The sequence below is a fragment of the Sus scrofa genome, chromosome 8 (genome assembly GCF_000003025.6).
Source record: "Sus scrofa isolate TJ Tabasco breed Duroc chromosome 8, Sscrofa11.1, whole genome shotgun sequence".
Taxonomy (NCBI): Eukaryota; Metazoa; Chordata; class Mammalia; order Artiodactyla; family Suidae; genus Sus; species Sus scrofa.
Window position 1 is genome coordinate 30,257,697 of NC_010450.4, and position 16,693 is coordinate 30,274,389.

General features: G+C 41.2%; 1 protein-coding gene across 1 annotated transcript in view; it reads left to right on the forward strand.

Annotated features, from left to right (window-relative positions):
• Positions 1-16,471, forward strand: part of FAM114A1 (family with sequence similarity 114 member A1) — an 82,218-nt gene extending 65,747 nt beyond the window's left edge. The window contains 6 exon segments of the mRNA XM_003128921.6: positions 1,693-1,851; positions 2,708-2,735; positions 2,738-2,846; positions 5,649-5,721; positions 9,492-9,545; positions 12,275-16,471. Coding sequence (XP_003128969.2) covers positions 1,693-1,851; positions 2,708-2,735; positions 2,738-2,846; positions 5,649-5,721; positions 9,492-9,545; positions 12,275-12,376 — 525 coding nt within the window. The 3' untranslated portion in view covers positions 12,377-16,471.

A 16,693-nucleotide genomic window follows, 5' to 3' on the forward strand; every position in this document is an offset into this window, starting at 1 on the left:
GTAATTTCTTTATCTCTGAGAGAGGTCACCGATTCTAGCAGATCAGTGACTTGAACACAGCGGGAAATTGCCTCATTCATCTCCCCACAGCACCTCCATGGCTCAGAGTGTGTGTGGTGCCTCCAGGGTCTCACTGGTTTATTTACATCATCAGGTAAACCTTTGTCCTTAAAAGAGGACACACCAAGAGTAGTTTGGTTGGGTTTCATCTTCCCCATCTTCTCCCATTGACTTGTCATCCACACCCTGACCTATTAAACTTCGACATGCAGGCTTTCAAATGAGAAGTGTCACATATGCTCAGATACACCTTCCCCTTAAGCAAACAGGCTACATAAACTGTAAAAGCTCGTGCGTCTGCCCTTTCAAAATTTAGGAAATGACAGATCGGGAAGGTAGCTTCTGCTCGTTCAATAACGTTTAAGGCCACAAGTTGCTCAAACTGCACTTAACGTGAGATGAAACTAATCACAGGTCTTCTCTCCTCCCCCTGTGAGTCGGAAGACCTGGCACAGCTGGAGAGGAGCAGACCAACCTTCATCTGCCCAACATGATACATCATCAGCTTCAGGAAACATTAAGGGCTTCATAAGACATAGCAGATGAGGAAATCTGCCGTAGCAAATTTGCTTTAGCAATGACCCTGGCTAAATTTCACATATATAATGTGTGTGTGCGTGTGTGTGTGTGTGCGTGTGTGTGTGTACACATATACTAGGACTCTTATGTAGTCAGTCACAAAAAGTAAAAAAAATATACTATGGCTCTTCCAAAGTGACTGCCATTTTTAGTCTTTTTTTTTTTTTTATGGTTGCACCCACAGCGAATGGAAGTTTCTAGGCCAGGGATTAACTCCGAGCTGCAGCTGCGGCAGCACTAGATCCTTTAACCCACTGCACCAGGTCAGGGATCAAACCTGAGCTGCTCCAATAGCTGGGTTGCTGCAGTCAGATTCTTAACCCACTGTACCACAGTGGGAACTCCCTATCTGACTATCATTTTAGAACAATTACCAGGAGTTTCTGTCATTGCTCAGTGGTTAATGAACCTGACTAGCAACCATGAGGATGTGGGTTTGATCCCTGGCCTCGCTCAGTGGGTTAAGGATCCCATGTTGCCTTGGCTGTGGTGTAGGCCAACGGTGACAGCTCTGATTGGACCCCTAGCCTGGGAACTTCCATATGCTGGGGGTGCAGCCCTGAAAAGACGAAAAAAAAAAAAAAAAAAAAAAAAAGACCAAAAAAAAAAAAAGAGTGATTACCGAAAGTGCCTCTGGCTCTGTAGTATTCTCTTCATATGTTCTTTCTTTTCTGTTCTTTTTCCTTACGGTATTTTTACTGGAAGCAACAACAAGGTGTTTTTAAGGAGGCTGAGGAATTGTTCCCTCATTCTTTTTTTTTTTTTTAAAGCAAATTCATGTTTATTTATTAACACTGTTTTTAAAGCACGTAGCTGTGTTTCTTTAAATCCTTACTTCCCCAAATGCCTGGTAGTGTCTACAGATTTTGCAAATATACTAGGGTTAACTTGCAGATTGTCAAGTAATGAGTATATTATGTTTGTTCCCTCATTCTTTAAACGTGCAGAGAACCACCCTTGCTGGCTTAGGGTTTGATCTGAGTTGTGAAATTGGCACTTCTAGTCTCCAGATTTGTACAACTCATGTATTGCTTTGGTTGGGGGCCTTTGCAGGCGATGAAAAAAGCTCATGACTGGGTGGAAGAGGATCAAACCGTGGTGCCAGTAGATGTGGCTGAAGAGTCAGAGGACAAAACTAAGAAAGAAGAAAAGGAAGAGAACGCCGAAGGTCCCGAAGAAAAGAAGGAAGAAAGAAAAACTAAGACAGTTGAGGTAACCGCGTGACAGATCGTCCACCTGAAGAGCAGGAATATTATGTGAATTTTATTAGCAGCCTAATTGGAAATGAGGCAGAGCCATTTCATTTTCATTTGTGCCCTGTACCACATTATAAAAATATGAGTATCAATGAAATGAACACTAAAATTTCTCTATGCCAGGACAGTTCATGACTTAACATAGATATTGTAGCTTTTCTCCGTAGCTTTACGATGTTAATTTAGAGGAAAAAAAAAAAGAGCTTTAAGATCATAGTTGATTTATCTTTAGGGTAAAAATCCCATCTTCTATGCAAATTTGTCACCATAAAATGTCTTTATGCCCCATAGCTAATGAGGTAATGGAAGCCTTTTCCAAAAAAGTATTTCATTGCGGCTGTTTTTATTCTGTAGCCTCATAAGTTTATTATGTACATAATTTATAACCTGCCTGTGTCCAAAAATCAGTTTGCAATAACTTCACTTTGCATTGAACTTCAATTTTAGAGAAAGAAACTTTCCAATTAGATCACTCTAAAGAAAAATACCCATGGAGGTCTATTCATTCAGCCACCTTCCACACACTTTCTTGAGTTGTGTGTCCAGCATTGTTCTGAGAGCTGAGGACCCAGCTATGAAGAAGGCTTGTCATGCTTCTGGGACCTGGCAGCACTTCCATTTTATGGTAGCATTTCCATTTAGAAAAGTCTTAGGTACACCTATTAATCTTTAGGTAAAATTTTTTCAAGTCATGTTTGTTCAGGGAGTTTTTTTCCCAAAGATTATAATTTTTTTCAATGTCTCAGGATTTTTTTTTTTTAGAAAGCATCTGCTCCATGAATAATTTTCTGGCTTGGACTTTTTGCTTTCAGGAAGTATACATGCTGTCCATCGAAAGCCTGGCGAAGTAACAGCTCGCTGTATTGAGCAGCTTCATAAAGTAGCAGAATTAATTCTTCATGGACAAGAAGAGGAAAAACCAGCTCAGGACCAAGCAAAAGTTCTGATAAAGTAAATGTGACTTTTAATTCTTATTTTTTTTCCAGTTTTATGTATATGTGCCCTTCAGATGTGTGCACAAAGACACAGAGGTATACACCCTTGGCCACTGAAGATGCCAATTTCAAGTCATCTGCTTCCATTGTTCTAGGTCATCTTAAGAAGTTAGGACTCTCTTGAAGTTCCCGTCATGGCGCAGTGGTTAATGAATCCAATTAGGAACCATGAGGTTGTGGGTTTGATCCCTGGCCTTGCTCAGTGGGTTAAGGATCTGGCGTTGCCATGAGTGAGCTGTGGTGTAGGTCACAGACATGGCTTGGATCCCGCGTTGCTGTGGCTCTGGCATAGGCCAGCAGCTACAGCTCTGATTAGACTCCTAGCCTGGGAACCTCCATGTGCCACAGGAGCGGCCCTAAAAAAGGCAAAAAGAAAAAAAAAAGTTAGGGCTCTCTTAAGAAATGAAGCATGTTAGCAAGAATAATAAGAATGAGCTAGACAAGAATTACTTATTAAGAGATTTAAGGCAAGACTCCCTAAATTATTCAGAGCCAAGTCGTTTTAATAGCTTAGAGTCTTCGAGGTATAGACACTTGAAGATAATTACATTTTCAGCATGCCACTCGAACAGAGAAAGACATCTTAATGAATTTCTCTGCTAGTTTCACAGAAATATGCAAACACACCCCTGCTATTCCTAGGGACTTTTACAAGCTCTTCATAGGCTGAATTCTGGCAGTGAGGGTCGCCAAGTAAGCCAGTTCACTGTGGCTTGCTCGCATGTGCATATTTGCTGTCCTATGTTTCTTCTTCTGTAAGTTGCTATTCTTAGTTATCTAACGAAATAAAAACGTATGTACATGTAACGGTACACATATGAAAATAGTTAGCACGGAGTGTTCATTAAAATAGTTGATTATGGAGTTGAAGAATAAGCTATTAACTTTTATGTGTGTGACTGTATGCTGTGGCATAGAAAATTAGCACAGGTCCAAATGCCCTCTCATTATTATATAGACAAAGGGAGCCAAAATCAGTCACCTAAAAGTATATGGGTACACACACCTGCACATGTGCGCGTACGCACACACACACACCCCACACATCCACACACACTTTAACTCACTCTGCTGGCTAGCTAGTCTTCACTTAGTACTGCATTTGGCATTGTAGGTTGGGCAGGAAATTTTTAGTGGAAAGACCTTCCAAAAAGACATGATTAGTGTCTCTGGTGGCTTTTTTTTCTCACTTGTACAGATTTGTCGTCTAGTCTAGATTTTCATATCTAAACATGTGAAAAATCAGAGATATAATAAGCCCTGCACAATCCTGCCCTTAAATGCCTTCCAACAATACGTCCTTGTCTCCAAGTATAGAAGGAAGAGGAAAGGATGAAATAGAAAAAGTTTAAAATATTGAGGAAGACATCTGAGAACTATTTTATATTTGTGGTGCTGATTTGAAAGAGGGCTGAAGCCAGAAGTCCCTGAGTATGGAAAGCAAACCCTTAGCCTTAGCTCCTTTTCGATTCCCAGCCCCTTACTAAGCTGCACCAAGCAAAAGGTAATCAGGCCTCGTATATGTCTATACAATAAGTACCTCTCCACCACCTGCCCAAGAACAGAGAGAACTGCTCTTGGCTACCTCCTACCCTTACTCCTGACCCTTTCTGCAGATAAGTTTTGGGTGGATGGATGAGTGGATGGATGCATGGATGGATGGATGGATGGATGGATAAATGGGTGAGAGGGTAGATAGATGGATATAGTTCAACAGCCCTGAATACATAGCTAAGACAGAACCCCCGTTTATCAGAACAAAACTCACCTCCACTGACATCACCAGATCTTTTAACATGAAAGATTCTTAACTTGGAGTCACTGTTTTGCTAATAACATCTTCATCACTATTCATAAAAAGTCATATATACTTATTGTTTTAAAAGTCAGGCAATACATTGTTAGGTAATTAGATTGTTTTCAGTTTTTGTCATCCTCTGTAAAGTTAATGACAAACATTGGATTGTTAAGTATTTGTGTCTGTCTTGCATTCTTTTCTTGAGGGTAAAGTCCTGAATCAGTAAAATGGCTAGAACAAACATGGAGATTTGATATAAATCTTAAAAATATTCTACAGGATTTTTATTTTGAGGTATATAATAAAAACATAATCCAGATATGAAGAAACATCTGAGTTTGAATCCCAGCTCCATCATTAACTACTCCTTGTCCTAAGCAAGTTGCTTAACCTTCTTACATGTCAGTTTGCTCATCTATAAAATGGGAAGAATAATGGACCCTAATAAGGCCATTATGAGATTAACTGTGACTATGAATACAAAAGTACTTAACACAGTACCTTAGCGAATGTTCTTTATTATTTTAAAATGACCAAAAACTGGAGAAAAGTCACTTGGCCAGAGTCTTATATGCCTATACCTGCTGAGCTCAAGGCTGGTATTTTCCTGCATACGCTTTTGCTTCTGAAAAGAGGTAAATGAGAATTCAACTTGATTGTGAATCATGGCAGAATACTGAGGAAAACATTTCTACGAGCATTTTCAAACTGCTGTGCCATCTTCTTTTTTCTTTTTTTTTTTTTTTTTTGGCCACACCCTCAGCATGCAGAAGTTACTGGGTCAGGGATCAAACCCACACCACAGCAGCAACCTAAGCCACTGCAGTGACAACACTGGATCCTTAGCTTGCTGTGCCACAAGGGAACTCATCTGTGCCATTCTTTTAAAGAGAATGCTGTCTTAATAATTGTGTTAACAGTTCAATTCTTTATTAAAAAGTTATTTTGTTCCTTTTTCAGATTAACTACTGCCATGTGCAAGGAAGTGGCCTCCTTATCAGAGAAGTTTACAAATGCTTTAACCACTGTCGGGGTAAGATTGTGATTCTTTCTTTCACCTTTTAAAGAAGGGTGGCCTTTGAGCGGCTGTGCAGTGAAGTGAAGGACGCAGTGCCTTCTTTGATAGCTCCACAAAGAAGCAGCCCTGCTGGGACATTTCCTAAAACGAGACCAGAGCATCTTCTCCATTGACAGGCAGCTTAGGGCTCCCATCTGACCGAGTTCTAGCCCTGTTACAGCCAACTCAGACGTATGAGACTCATATGACAGAGCCATGCTTCTTCTGAAACCTCTAGGGAGCATCCTTCTCTGCCCCTCCCAGCTTCCCAAGCAATCTTTAGCTTGCGGCAATGTGACTGACTCCCTGTCTTTCTCTGTCTTTACATTATCCTCCCTCTGTGCATGTCTGTGTCCAGATTCCCCTCTTCTTATAAGGATAGTGGTCAGTATGAGATTAAGGTGTCCTCATCTTAACGACTTAAATCTGCAATGTCCTGTCTCCAAAGAAGGTCGCATTCAGATACACTGGAGCTTAGGACCTCAACATATCTCTTTGGGGGACACTATCGAATGCATAACAGGATGTAACCGAAACAAGCTTTAAATAATCTAGATAGAAAAGGGACATTGTTAAAGGTGGTGGAGGTGTATGAGCAACTGTGGGAACCCCTCCCCAGAGCTCCTGTGCCCTGTCTCTGAAGTATTGCTATTAATGTGACTCAACTACAGCAGTTCCCAGTTCTCTCCATTCAGATTCTAGGATCCTGGGTGGAAGGTTGGAAAGGCTCAATAGCGTGGATCAGATATCCATCCTGATGTCATTAGAAGTGACTGAGGACAGGGTCACATCATGTAGACCTACCTGGCTACTGGGGTGCCCCTCTCCCCACCCCCCACCTAAACAAAGAGCAGTTTTCAGCAAAAGCTGAAATGATGGCTGACTGTCAGGAGATGTGTGCTTCCCACACTGCTGTAAGTGGCTTAGTTAATAAAGGATGAGCTACAAACCAACTATTCATTCAGTTCTCAAGACTATGATTTACTCCTCCTGTTTTGTAAAATGTCAGCTCTTCTATGTGTCTCATTTTGGGCCTTCAGCAATAGAGCTTCACTGTAAGCAGGCAGGGTGAAGGGCAAGGTAGAAGCTCCTTGATGAAAGAGACTCACTAAAATGCATTTACGTGCTTAGTGTTGTCAAGTTAACTGGTGCCCATGGACTTTGGTGTAATTGCTAGATTTGCAGAGAGGTGTGAGCTCTTACCAGGATGGAATAGCCTTGGTGACTCAGCTTCCCAAGGCCCTAGTGTACCCTCTTCTCACTCTTTCCACGGTTTACTCTGTGAGAAACTGGGGCCCAGAGGGGTGATCTGATTCACCCAGGCTTCTCAACTGATCTCTCAACTCCCAGCTGGCTGCCCATCAACTCAGCAGACAGCCAACCGTTTGATTCTCTATGGTTGCTTAGTGATGTGATGTATATGTCTGCATGTGTGTTTTATGTTCCATGTGATTCATGCTAAGCATTAATGTATTTACATTAGTGGGTAATATTCATGATACTGCTTTCCATTCTCTTAATGTATTGTATTCCAGCACAGTGCCTCTCAAACTTTATTGTACAAGCAGATCACCTTGAGATCTTATAAAAATGCAGATTTTGATTTGGTGGGTCTAGGATGAGGACTGAGAGGCTGCGTTTCTAACAAGCTCCCAGGTGGTAACGATGCTCGTAATTCATATCCTACATTTTAAATAGCAAAGCTCCAGCAGATCGGTGTGTACTTGAATGAACACACAAACACACACATACACATGAAATACACACCCGCACAGGTATGCGTTCAAAGGCTTACATGCACAACATCAGGAACACACAGGTTATCATTTTGGAGAAAGAGAAGGCCAGATCTGAATAGATTTTCCTGAGAAGTCGCTCACCACAATGGTACCTCTCTTCTTGTGCTGCGATGAATCGTTCACATCCGGTCATTGCGTCTGTTCTCTAAAAGAGCCATTATTCATCACTTGAAGTTACTGAGTGTATATTGCTCTCCAGACTCTATTTAAATTGCTCGTACATCTCATTGATTCTGAAAACCAATGTCATTTTATTGCCCTCATTTTGATTATATTTTAGAGGTTTATTGATAATCAAATAAACATGAAAGCAAACCATAATGGGTTTCTGGTTACTTGCTAAAATGACTGGGGTTTGAAAGAGTTTTTTTTCCCCAGGACTCTGTTATGGTTACCCCAGTAAGACATTATTTCACCCTCAGTAGAGGGACATCAATGAACGGGGGCTGCTCTGGGAAGGTATATTTCATTTATGTACTTTGGTTTACCATAAAGTCCTTCAAGTACCGTCATGGAAAGCAGTCTGTAAAGACTGCCCTCTCTCTTTCTGGTCCCTTTAATTATTTATCGTCGAAAAGTAGATTGAACACTTTGGACAGAGAAAACTGTTGACTGATGGACCCACAGTGGACACCATAACAATGATGCCATTACCACCAGCTCTCACTTTTTTGGACACCGACTTAATATCAGGCTCTGTACTTGGCACTTTCCCTATATTCATATTTGCAAACAGGGATCTGCCAAACTGTTTGCAAGTTATAGTTAAGAGTGCTTTAATTTTGCTGCTAATTGGAAAGACACACCCTGGAACCAAGTACCCTTGTTTGCGTGTAAGAGAAAAAAAAAAAAAAAAAAAACTACAGACCAGGGCTGGGACTAGGGTGGACAAGTAGAGGTACTTGTCCACCAAATTTAAGGGGATCCCCCCAAAGGGACAAAATACCTCAGTCATCTACATAGATATTTTAATACAGTATTTTTGAAAATCAAAATGAATGCTAAAATATCCTTTTGAACAAAATATCAGAATCTTAAGACTGGGATCCAACCCTGTACTGCTCAGCCTCACTCACTTCCCCTAAATCCCAGACCTGCTACAAGGTGTGAGTTTAAATTTCTATCTAGGAGTTTCCACTGTGGCTCAGCGGGTTAAGAACCCAACACAGGAGTTCCTGTTGTGGCCCAGGGGAAATGAATCTGACAAGTATCCATGAGGATGCAGGTTCAATCCCTGCCCTCGATCAGTGGATCAGGAATCATGCTTTGCCGGGTGCTGTGGTGTAGATCGAGGACATGGCTCAGATCCCGCGTTGCTGTGGCTGTGGTGTAAACCAACAGCTGTAGCTCCAATTCAGCCCCTCGCCTGGGAATTTCCATATGCTGTGAGTGCGGCCCAAAAGGCAAAAAGAGAAAAGAAAGGGAAAAAAAAGAACCCAACACAGTCTCTGTGAGAATACAGATTTGATCCCTGGCCTCACTCGGTGGGTTAAGGATCCGGCATTGCTGCAAGCTGGGGCATAGGTTGTGAATGCAGTGAAGATCTGGTATTGCTGTGACTGGGGTGTAGACCTTAGCTTCAGCTCCCATTCGATCCCTAGCCCAGGAACTTCCATATGCCGCAGGTGCAGCCATTAAAAAAGAAAAAAAAAATTTTTTTTAATTTCTGTCTATATGACCTTAAGTTACTCAACCTTCCTGATTCCTATCTTCTCATCTTTAAATCAGGCTTATCCTGCTACCTCCCTCCCTCCTAAGTTTTCTGTTGAAATTAAATGATCTTGTGTCGAGGAAGCACCAGATGTGAAGCCTTGTCTGTATAGTAAGCCTTCTCCTCCCCCTTCTTCATTAAGAGATCCCAGAACAAAGCCAGAGTCCTACGTTTTATGTGACAAGGCTTGGAGTATGAGCAACTAATCTGTCATTTTCATCCTTTTGATTCCACAGAGCAACCGGAAGGCTGAGGTCCTTAACCCCATGATCAATAGTGTATTGTTAGAGGTAAGTGCTCCCACCCCCGAGAGAAAGTGTTTCTGACTCCAAGCAAATGTTAGAGCTGTATTTTTTGTCTTTCTCCCAGACAGCAAGTGTTGTTGCAATTCTAAATGTTATCCACGACAGTCTTTTTTGAGTATGTTTGTGTAGCTCAGCCAGCTGTAAACCCTCGCGTGAAGCAACAATACCTAATTTTCAAGAATCCCTGATTATAAAGAGAAACGCTAAGCTTGCATGTTATTTCTGTCGCTGTTTCCTCCCGCAGAAGCACATTTCTGCTGCCAAATGTGACACCAGATTTAGCACTGTGATTATTGGCTGCAGTGAGGGATTCTTGTGCAGTGGTGATTTTCACAAAATGGGCACTTCCCTCCATTCCTGGTAACCTCGGGTTTAGCTGGGTCTGAGCTCCAAGGTGGAAAAAGGACAGGTAGAATGTTTAGTGGCTGCTTATTTAGTGACAGGGGCCAGATCCTCTGCGACCACTCAGTCCATTGCCTGCCCACCACCCGGGACTTTGTAACATGCATATGCAGCTGCCCACACCTCTGTGGCTTTGTAATGACCTAAAAGCAGCAACAAAAAAGAGAAGAAAAGAATCCAGGAGGCCTCATTCTTTTTTAAACAAATTTTTTATTGTAGTCGATTTACAATGTTCTGTCAATTTCTGCCGTACAGCAAAGTGACCCAGTTATACATACATATGTATACATTCTTTTTCTCACATTATCCTCCATCATGTTCCATCACAAATGACTAGATATAGTTCCCTGTGCCATACAGCAAGATCTCATTTCTCATGCACTCCAAATGCTACATTTTGCAAGTACCAACCCCAAACACCCAGTCCGTTCCGCTTCCTCCCTCTCCCCCCTTGGCAACCACAAGTCTGTTCTCCATGAATTTGTTTCTTTTCTGTAGAAAGGTTCATGTGTGCCAAATATTAGTTTCCAAATATAAGCGATATCATATGGTATTTGTCTTTCTCTTCTTACTTCAGTTAGTATGAAAGCCTCTAGTTTCATCCATGTTTCTGCAAATGGAGTTATTTTTGTTCTTTTTTATGGCTGAGTAGTATTCCATGGTGTACATGTATCACATCTTCTTAATCCATTCATCTGTCGATGGACATTTAGGTTGTTTCCATGTCTTGGCTCTTGTGAATAATGCTGCTATAAATACAAGGGGGCGTGTATCTTTTTGAATGAAAGTTTTGTCTAGGTATATGCCAGGAGTGGGATTGCATATGGTAGTTCTATATTTAGTTTTCTGAGGACCCGCCATACTGTTTTCCATAGTGGTTGTACCAATTTACATTCCCACCAACATGTAGGAGGGTTCCTTTTTCTTCATACCCTGTCCAGGATTTGTTATTTGTACTCTTACTTATAATTGCCATGCTGACCAGTGTAAAGTGGTACCTCCTTGTAGTTTTGATTTGCATTTCTCTGATAATTAGTGATACTGAACATTTTTTTATGTGCCTGTTGGCCGTCTATCTGTATGTCTTCTTTGGAGAAATTTCTGTTCAGGTTTTTTGGGTTTTTGCTACTGAGTTCTGAGTTGTTTGTATATTTTGGAGATTAAGCCCTTGTCAGTTGCATTGTTTGAAACTATTCTTGAGTCATAGGCACTGCATTCCACCTGTGGTCAGTGGAGGAAAACCTTCTTTTGGGGACCAGACTATAAGGAACTGGCACATCTGTAGCCCCAGGGCATCCAGCTGAAGCCACAAGGTGTGACAAATTAAGTTTGAACCTGGGTAATGCATACCCAGTAGTATTTTGCTGTCCAAAGTAGCTGTCAGGTGCAAAATTTGGAAATTATAAAACTTCAAGTCAGGAAGGGCTACCTCTATATTTATAGCAATGCACTTAGGAATTGGGTCAGTTGAGGGAAACTACCAAGATACACGAGCAACAAAGTGGTAACACCAACTGTTGTTGTGTAAGACACAGCCACGCAGGTGGATGGAGTTGACAAGAAGGGACAGGGAAGGTCATGGAGGACACAGCTAAGTGGAAACGCCGTCCGGGGCAAAATATGGAATGTGAAAATCTCACCTTTGGCCACCCAAAAGGCCTTGGCAGATGCATTACTGTGTCAGTCTTAAAGAATATGAAGTCAAGTGTTTATTCATTCCCCCAGTGGAAGTTTTCTCCTGTTTTAATTACCTGAAACTTTAAATGGCCTCTTGTCACATACCGTCTATTAGAGCACCAGAGACCAGGAATACCATCAACTATCCAAACCAAGTAGAAGGTACCAACATGCACGGGAGGATGAGAGCGTTCAAGGATTTGCCATGTATGATTGCACTATGATATCTCCAAAAGCCTGTTCATGTTTACTCATCAGTAGGTTAGGACAACCTACAGCCTCCTTCATGCTGTGCTTTCATGTTATTTCAAGGCATTGAGGTCGCTCTGGAAAAAGGATGAGTAAGATTGGCTATTTTGGGTCTTGGACATATACACATGGATATACTCTCAAATCCTATGGAAATGGCGTGCCTTGTCTTGAGGGAATTCTTCTCTCTGTTAGCACAGATCCTTCAGAGCTGGGTGTACACCATGCAGAGAAATGTGTTTACATCCGCTTTAAGCACCAACACTAAAAGAAAACTATTCTAAAACAGTGTGGGGTCTGAGGAGAAGCAACATTATCACATGGGAAGAACTTCCAAGATGGAACTCTGACCGTAACAATTCACCAGCCATTTTCTCCCTTCGCAGGGCTGCAATAGCACCGCATACATACAGGACGCCTTCCAACTGCTGCTGCCTATCCTGCAGGTTTCACACATCCAGACCAGCTGTTCCAAAGCACAGCCGTGACCTGGCCAGACTCCATCGAGTTCAAGGAAACAGCAGGCCCTGGTGCTTTGATAGATACCATTTCTTGGGATGTTTTCCACACATCTGGCCACAGGTGCTCATTTGAAGTCACTACAGCAGTTTTGCACAGACAGTATGGAGAATGCAAGTTGAAAGAAGAGTATCATTTCTCTTGCTGTATATGGTTGTTTTTACAAATAATTGTTCCCTTTATGTTAATTTAAACTGACACAGCTCTGTATTGATAATTTCCTTTTATCTGGAGTTCACTCAGAAATATTCCATTTTCCTGGTCAAGCATGTTATATTTAGTAATTCATGGACAGACCCTAGACTTTTCATTCCACTTTTAAATTTCTCATTCTTATAGTAGGACTTTAAATCAATTCTTATACTGAACTTAGTTTTGTTATATAAATGCCACGAGCAGAGATAACACTACTTATAGATTTTACCTCTTATGGTGGAAAGAGAAACATAAGTATCTCTTTATAGCCATTCATTCTTGAAACAAGCATTTATTGAGTTCCTACTGTGCCCTCACAGTAGAGGCATATGATCTCACTCCAGTTGAGGCGGACATTCTGAAAGAGGATTTATAAGAATTCTGAAAATGTTTTGGAATACTAGTAAATTTTCTAAACCTTAAAAAAATTTGAAGAACAAGGTAAATGAGTGGCTTTTGAAGTATTGAATCCTTCCATTTATTGTGTTTTTTCATATTCCTTGAACTTTTTTATCCCTAAGTTACATATGGATGAAAATATATATCAAAAGGGATACTAAAGAACATTTTGCTGTGAAGTGGACTTCTTATGACCGTGTACATGAGAGCATAATCACAAAGCTGGCAAGTCTTCAGATAGAAAATTAATTAAAGGAATGACAACACAGTAGACCCCCAGGACTGCATCTTCAGGTCTATTATAAAAGAGTCAAGCTGTTCCATGAATACACAGATCACACTCGCCGGTGGCAAATGCCATCATTTCTTCTAAAGATAGAAAATGCTGATTGCTGTGTGGATGACTACATGGTATCACAGTCTACAAGGCTGCGCGGAAGACCGTGCAGCCAGGAGAGGCTTTGTCAACGGGTCTCTCCACCTGACCCCCACATGGTCACTCTGGATGGGGTTCTGTACAATGTTCCTACCTGGGAGCAACACCCACACCCCTCCAGATACTGTCACAAAATGTCTCGCCCAGTGCCTCTCTCCAGGCCAAATGAAGCCTGTACCTTTGCCGGGGTTCCCATCATGGCTCAGTGTAACGAACCCAACGAGCATCCATGAGGATACGGGTTGGATCCCTGGCCTCACTCAGTGGGTTAAGGATCTGGCGTTACCACGAGCTGTGGTGTAGGTCGCAGACACGGCTCAGATCCCGTGTTGCTGTGGTTGTGGCATAGACTGGCAGCTGCAGCTCCGATTTGACTCCTAGCCTGGGAACTTCCATGTGCCATGGGTGCAGCCCCAAAAAAAGAAGCAAGAAAGAAAGAATTCTCATTCACATTTGCTTTTATTCCCCTGATAGGGTAGACTGCCTTTGCCCCATATATGCAAAGTAGGGATATTTTAATATCCTCCTACTTCTTATTAGCGTTTCATTTCCCCATATCCTGGATTTCATTTGTGTATTTCCTGAAATAGACAAATAGAGAATATAAGAATTTATTTATAATCTAGAAAAGCATTCTCTGAGGAATCAATTAAAGCTGGTTTTTCCTACGTGCTTTTTGATTGCCTGGAATGTTTCTGCCATTAGGTCTAGAGAAGAGTTAACTGATATAAATGTTGCATTTACCTCTTCATAAATTTTAGACTTTTTATGTAGAAAAAGGATTTAGAGTTACAATTTCTTCACATCAGATTTTTTTTTTTTTTAGTATCAGATGGATTTATAGACGTTAACTAGAAATGTAAAAGAAATAAATAGTCTCAAAGGAGCTAGGTTCCCAAAATTAGACTTTAAGCCTAACTGCACCCATTTGGTGCATAGCAAAATTCTTAATGAAATAGAAGTCTACAAAAGAATAAGAGATAATTATTCTTTTATGAGCGGTTGACATTATTTACATTGCATTTATTTATCTTTTAATGCGAGAATATTGAGGTTGCCAGGTGGAAACATTAGGGTGAGAGATGATTCCTGGGGCCTAACTCCGTGGTCTGTGAATCACATTACTTAAGAGAGAATCATCACTTAAAATATATCCAGGGGTTCCCATCGTGGCTCAGCAGAAATGAATCTGACTAGCATCCATGAGGACACAGGTTCAATCCCTGGCCTTGCTCAGTAGGTTAAGGATCTGGCATTGCTGTGGCTGTGGTGTAGGCTACAGCTCCAATTAGACCCCTAGCCTGGGAACCTCCATATGCCTCAGGTGCGGTCCTAAAAAGACAAAAAAATAAAATATATGCACCCTCGAGGATTGCTTTCTTTCAGAACTGTTTTTCACATCACTTTTAAATAATTGTGTCTTTGCTTTGCCTTAAAAGCTAGCAAAGCACAGGATCCAGATCAGGGCAAATGTCAATCAGTTACTGAATGAATGATTTCTCGGGCTTACTTGGAAGTTTTGTATTCCTTCAATAAGCTTTCTATAAATTGGGTACACTTCACTCCATGCAATTACCCTGAACATGCCTGCCAGTTTTTTTTCTTACATCAAGTGCAAAAGAACCTCTAGTCTAAATAATGAATGTAGTCCTGTGCCTGTGTCTTATTAAATAAAAAGCATCAAAGGCATATTTCAAATTCAAGGCAAAATGCATCCAAGAAAAATTGCTTTGGGGAATTGATACATACAGCTCTGAAGGGCAAAATAGAGCCCCAAATCTTTTTTTCTTTTTTTTTTTTAATTTTACTGAAATATAGTCGACTTACAAAGTTTGTTAATTTCAGGCATATAGCAAAGTAAATATTTTTTTTTTGTTGGGGGTGTGGGCATGCCCATGGCATTGTGTGACGCTCCCAGGCCTGGGACTGAACCCACAACATAGCAATAGCAACCCAAGCCACAGCAGTGACAGGGGTGGTTCCTTGCTGAGCCACCAGGGAACACCAGTTCCAAATTTTAAAGCAAAGGCCTAAACTTAAATATTCTATCTCACTGAGGAGAGAAGGCTCTCATTTTTCTGGGTCTCACACTGGGCTGTATATCAAGCCCATGCTTAGAGGAGCAGCCTGGCTTGCTGGACCAGTGGCGAACCAGCTGCTTCACCTCCACCCACTAAGGAACCATGGGCCTCAGCGGCAGAACTCAAAGGGGAAGCAGCACCAGCCTTGCACCAGTAAAGTGCTAATTATATGGTAGAAGTCGGAGCCCCCAAATGAGAGCATTTCCTATGCTTTGGAGAAGTCAGCTGCCCCGAGGTGCTTGCATATCTGGGAAGCTGGCTTCTGCACAGGCTGGTCAGCTGTGCTTAAGTGAAAAGCAAAAGCAGGCAGATTCTGGTCACAGCCGTTCCAAAGATCCACCATATAATGCCATAGGAATTAATTCAGCAAAAAGGTGAAATAAACATATTTCTCTTCTTTCCCGCGGAAAAGTATATATGGAAACAGACTCTGAATACGGAATATCTATAGTATGTGTGTAGGCTGAACAGATGGAAGGGGTCATAATACATGACTTCAATCCGTATTTAATTTTATAAAAGCAGTTTTTCTTCAGGGTCAAGCTAATTTTTGTAATGTAAAAATTGCCCTTTGGCCTTCCTCTTAAGTGTGTCCTGCATTCTGAGATTCAGATCCAGGCCTCAACTTGGTTTCTTAAATTATGCGTTTGTAAATGCACATCAAAGAGATCACTATGAAAATTCCTTTCAGAATTGCAGTTTTGCCTTGGCTTTGTAACTGATTAGAATTCAGACCATAGGATTCATTCCAACCATTCTTCACATTAAAAGCCATAGGATTCAGACCAACCATTCTTCACATTAAAAGAAAAAAAAAAGAATCATGTGGTTAACTATTTGTTGTATTTTTCAAGCTATCTCATAACTTATTCAGGTTTAGGTTCTTTTTCTGTATATTTACCTGTAACAGATGATCCACTACAATATCTGCTATTAAACAAATCTGAGTTCTTTGTGCGTGTGTGTGTGCACTTAAATCCTGAAAATAATATAAGTTATTCTGTTTGGGCATTTTACCTTCAGCGATGATTAATTAATTACAACCCAACAGTAAGAAATCCATGGCATCGATGGCATTTCTGATATTTCTCGTGTCTGTGGTGTCACAGACCAGGAATAGAAGCAATGACTGTGGAGGGTTGAATGTGTGTTGGAATTGAAGCTACAGTTACCTT